The sequence below is a fragment of the Juglans microcarpa x Juglans regia genome, chromosome 2D (assembly GCF_004785595.1).
Source record: "Juglans microcarpa x Juglans regia isolate MS1-56 chromosome 2D, Jm3101_v1.0, whole genome shotgun sequence".
NCBI classification, from domain to species: Eukaryota; Viridiplantae; Streptophyta; class Magnoliopsida; order Fagales; family Juglandaceae; genus Juglans; species Juglans microcarpa x Juglans regia.
In genome coordinates, this window is record NC_054596.1 from 21,246,797 (window position 1) to 21,252,236 (window position 5,440).

Consider the following 5,440-nt stretch of genomic DNA (forward strand, 5'->3'; position numbering starts at 1 on the left):
ATGATGTTTGGAAAGGAAATGAGATGATATGAAATGAGATGTAAATTGTTTCTAAACATCCCCTAAGGGTCCGTTTGATAACACAATTGTTTTATAGTATTCTTAGATATTTTCTTCTCAAACATTACTCAAACAAAAAATACTTTTAATTTTATATCTTCAACTTTTTCATCTAATCATTATCTAATCATTACAATTTTTCTAAACTCTCATACAAAACATAAAAAATAATACTATTTTTAAAATTTTAAAATAAAAATAAGATTAAAAAAAATTATATTTAAACTGTTTTTTAACTTTATATTATTTTTATTAATTTTTTTTATTTTTTAAAATTTAATAATATATATTAACTCAAATCATTTTAGTCTTATTCAAAAATATATTATGAATATTATATCTAAACGGCCGTAAAACGGCCAATGTTGGGCCGGAACTAATAAATGGGCTTCACGACAATGGCCTATTAAAATTCTTAAACCCTTAAACCCCAACGCCTTTTGAATACCGCATTTATGTTAGGGTTCCATTTCGGCTTGATTTGAGTAATGAGAATATTTAAAAAATATAAAAAATATTTGTGAATAATAAAAAAATAATAAATAATAATAAATAATAAATAATAAATAATAAATAGCAAAAAAATAATAATAAAATAAAAAATAACTACCCAAACACACCCTTCATCTCTCGCTCTCAACCTGATGCATGAAGCTGTTTCGCTCAAATCCATGGCGCGGCTTTGCCATTTCGAGGGTTTTCGGTGCTTTCTTCTATCATACCGAAACCATACCCAGGTCTGCGCCCCAAATCGACTCTCTCTACCTTCGCATTTTGCAGGCCGGTGATCCTAGGGTCCCGATCGTCCGAGTGATCGACCAGTGGCTCGAAGAAGGACGAGACGTCCAGAATTCCGAGCTTCATATATTGATCAAGCAGTTTCGCAAATGTCGTCGCTTCAAACACGCTTTACAGGTATCAATTCCCGTCAAACTTGTATGCATTTGTGACTGCCCGTGTGTTATGTACTTTTGATATGGGTGTACACTTTCGTTAAATTTTTTAGGCTGCGAAGGTTCTATTGATTGTCTGATAGATGACGAATGAACCCATCTGAATTGTATGGTTTATTTGTGGTAGAAGTAAATTTGAACCTAAAAGCGTGAATAAATTTATTGGATGTAAAAATTTTTTACGGTGCATTCAATGTTTCCGAGCCTGCTCCAAGAACAGAAGACCGTTTTGGTTCTAATAGATTTGATTCCGCCTGGCTGCTATCCCAATCATGATTTTCCTATCCCCTGGGAAAAGGCCCTTCCCTTTTTTTCCAGTTGTGGGCGAGGTTATTTGAACTCCCCCCCCCCCCCCCCCCCCCAACAATTACATCCTCAGTTCTCGCTACTTGTGAGAACTCTCACAGAATGTTTCTATTATGAAAGAACTCTGATAGAATGTTTCTATTATGAAAACTGATTAATAATGACAAATAAGGAGAACAAAATGGCTTAATAGTGTTTTAAGGAGCCTAAAATGCAACCATAGTCCAGACTTCTAACAAAAATGAAAATGAATAAATCACAGTTTCACTCAAGTGCATGTCGACCAAACTTTCAAAATAGATCACGGGGATTTTTATTGTGATTGCATGAGCAAAGGTCTAGCAATGGTCAGGCCAGCTTTCCTTTTTGAGCTCATGTTGTAAATTTGCTCAAGCTAGACTCGAATGAAGTCGTACGAAGTCTCTGGATCGATAAAACTCAGTATGTTGCAAGACTTTCTCTGTCCACACTTCTCCATGAAAGTGTCGGCAATTTGGTCTACATCATCTCTACTGGATCTGGAAAGAGAAACGCTTAACCTTGGAAACTTGTACCTTGGGAACGCTCAGCCTTGCTACTGTTTTGCTACGCTTTTCAGCTTGGTTTGTCCATTTAGCTGATATTTAGTTGAACGTCTAGTTGATATCCTTGTTCTCATAACCCCTTGAGGTTGGCTCAAGTGGTAAAGACCTTGAGATTAGGGGTATGATTCCCCAGGTCCAAGGTTCAAATCCCATTGGGTGCAAACAATCTCTAGGGGCCACACCTCCTGGTGAAAACCGGGTGCAGTACACGAGACCGGGATTTATTCTGCAAGGGTGGGTCCAAAGGGTCATGCCTTGGAGAGGTTTCCCGACATAATAATAATAATAAAAAAAAATGCTTGTTCTCATAGATTCTGTTAGTTGCACTTAGATTTTGTTCCATGTATATGCAGCTTACTTTTAGGTGTAAGCATAGCTGTGGCAGTTCTAGTCATGTGACATTTCTTTCCGTTTTCAGATTTTATAGCATGCGCGGCCCATTGATATTGAACATTTGTATTCTTTAGCTAATAATAATAATAGTAATAATAATAATAAGGAATAATAATTATAATAAAAACAGAACAGGAAGTCACCTCTTTTTCCTTCTTTATATTTCCTATGTACTCGGGTTGCACCATTTGCGCCTTCAATAAAATTTTGCCTACTTAGAAAAGAAAAATAGAGTCACATGGAACAACTTGGATATATAATCTCTCAAGTCTTATCATGACCTTGACCCCAAGTTTTCATTGTCTAAGCCCATACCAAAAAATATACACAATCAAGTTTCCGTTTCTATTGATTAATTTCTACCAATGTCTTAATGAATGCATGCATGATAACTCTTGTTCCTACTCCAATTATTGTCTCTCATATTTTTGCTACTTGAAACTTAAGGTTAGGAAAATTACCTCTCAATTAGATAATTCTAACATTGGTTTTGATGGTTGGAACTTGGTTTCCCTTATTGTTGCAACATTGGGCACCATTGTGGTTGTGATTACAAGGACGTTGTTTTGAGAAATTGTATTGGAGAGTATTTCACTTAAATCATCCTCGTTTGGCGTAGTGGTAATGTGACCATAATCTTCGTATTAATGCTCCTGGATCTTGTTTTGTATCAGATATCTGAATGGTCGAGTGAGCACAGGAACCCTAACCCATTCCCTGGACACATTGCGGTTCGGCTAGATTTGATCTCAAAAGTTCATGGCCTAGAAGAAGCAGAGAAGTATTTAGATAGCATCCCTGACACTTCAAGAATCACCAGCCACGTATATGGTGCTCTGTTAAAGTGCTATGCAGAACATAAATCTTTGGATAAAGCAGAGGCCACCATGCAGAAGATGAGGGAGCTAGGTTTTCTGAAATCATCTCTGCCTTATAATGATATGTTAACTCTCTATTCTCGGATGGGTAAAACTGAGAAACTAGACAGTCTAATGCAAGAGATGGAAAGGAAGGGCATTGACTGGGATAAGTTCACAGGTAGCATTAGGTTGAATGCTTATGCAGCCACCTCTGATATTAAGGGAATGGAGAAGCTTTTAATGAAGATGGAAGCTGATCCTGAAATCACCATATGCTGGAATGCTTATGCTTCTGCAGCAAATGGATACTTGAAAGCTGGATTACATGAAAAGACGATAGAAATGCTAAAGAAAGCAGAGCAACTCGTTAGCGGTAAAACAAGGAAGTCTGCTTATGAAATATTCCTCACTTTATACGCGGCTATTCAGAATAAAGCGGAGGTGTATCGTATTTGGACTTTGTATGGAGGGATTGGGAAAGTCTGGAACTCAGGCTATCTTAGTATGATGAGCTCGTTAGTAAAGCTGGATGACTTGGATGGTGCTGAGAAGATTCTGGAGGAGTGGGTATCTGTAACTACTTTCCTTGACTTTCGGATTCCACGTGTGCTGATCACTGCTTATTGCGAGAAGGGTCTTTTGGAAAAGGCTGAAGCATATATAGACAGGTTTAAAGAGAGTGGGATGGAGGTAGACCCAATCACATTGGATCGCCTGGCAAGTGGATATCATGCACATGGTCAGGTGGAGAAGGCAGTGGAGACAATGAAGCAGGCACTGTTGGCAGGTCTACCAGGTTTTAAGCCCAACCGTTTTATTTTGGCTGAACATCTCGAGTACTTGAAAGAGAAGGGAGATGTGGAAGCGGCAGAGGAGATTTTGAGGTTACTTAGAGAAAATTGTCATTTCTCAACTGCTATTTGTGAAAAATTACGAAGTCATATTCATGTTGAAAGTCCATCTTGTAGAAAAGGCACTTGAGAAATGCAGCCTAAGTGCTGGAAAGTAGAAAAAACAAGTATTGAGAAATCACTAACTATTAAGATGAAATCTATTTTTTTCTCTCTATTTAGTTAGTAATCATAAATGGTAGAATTTTTTAAAGTCACAACTTTTTTTTTTCAATTTTAATGTGAAAAAATCAATGAGTTTATTGCAATAATAAAGGCAATACAAGAGAAAGTTTTTCAGCATGTAAAAGGTTAAGATTGATCAAAAGAGTAAAATATAAAAATAAAATCAAATGATGCTTCATGAATGATAATAAGAAATTAATTACGAAAGGTTGATATTTGATCTGATGCCTCTTTATTTTTCATTTGATCCGAAGTAAAGTTTGTACGGCTAATAACTCAAAACAATATTTTAGTTGAGGAAAACGGTTTCGTGGTGTTTAAGGCATGTTCGTATTGAAAAAATAAAATAAAATCTATAAATCTCTAGAAACCAAAAACAACTTCTTATTATGACAACGTTGATGTAGAAAAAGAATAGAAAAATTGCAATATAAATTTAGTTCTTTAGAGGTCAATATTATTCACTCATAATTTCTTGTATTGTACAAATGATCATCAAGACACTAATATTTTATAAACGTAGGAGGATAAAAAATATGAATGAGTGATATATGAATTAATAAGCTACATTCATGAATTTAGAAATTTCAAGAGTTAATACATGAATGAGCCAAGATTCTAAGACGTTGAATCTAAATGGTTATCCACCAAGTTCATGTATACATTTAGAATACTTTCTATTGGATGATCATACACAAAGAACATGCCTTATTAAAACATTGCCAACTTCTCAAATATTGCAGCTGGTAATGCTTAGTGAATAGATCTGTCAAATTATCACATTATCGTATTTGTTTAACATCAATATCATCATTCTTCTAGAACTCATATGTATAAAAGACCTTTGGCAAAATATGCTCGGTTCTATCATATTTGATATAGCCACCCCTAATTTTAGTGATCCAAGCAAAATAATCTTTATATAAAGAAAAAGCTCAGAACCAGTCGGCTGTCATACACATATTTATACTGGCCAATAAAATCTCAACAAATATGAGATTTATTTGTCTTATAATGGGTCCTAGTTTATAGAATTAGTTCTATTCCCTTCTCTCTGCTTCCCCCCTCCCCCGCGCCATCTCTCTCCCTTTTTCCCTTTCTCTTCTTTCCCCATCACCCCTCTCGAAAAGATCTAAATACAAAATCATGTTGTTCAATGGTTTCATCATGTTCATTGAGAAGTATTTAAGGACAAAATAAGTCTCCGA

The 5,440-nt window shown here is 35.6% G+C and overlaps 1 protein-coding gene across 1 annotated transcript; it reads left to right on the top strand.

The window, feature by feature from the left end:
• Positions 1 to 688: 688 nt before the first annotated feature.
• Positions 689 to 4,137, top strand: LOC121249364 (pentatricopeptide repeat-containing protein At2g20710, mitochondrial-like). The gene is made up of 2 exons (XM_041148075.1): positions 689 to 975; positions 2,971 to 4,137. The coding sequence occupies exons 1-2, from the start codon at positions 709 to 711 to the stop codon at positions 4,135 to 4,137; spliced, it is 1,434 nt and encodes a 477-aa protein (XP_041004009.1). The 5' UTR covers positions 689 to 708.
• Positions 4,138 to 5,440: the final 1,303 nt, after the last annotated feature.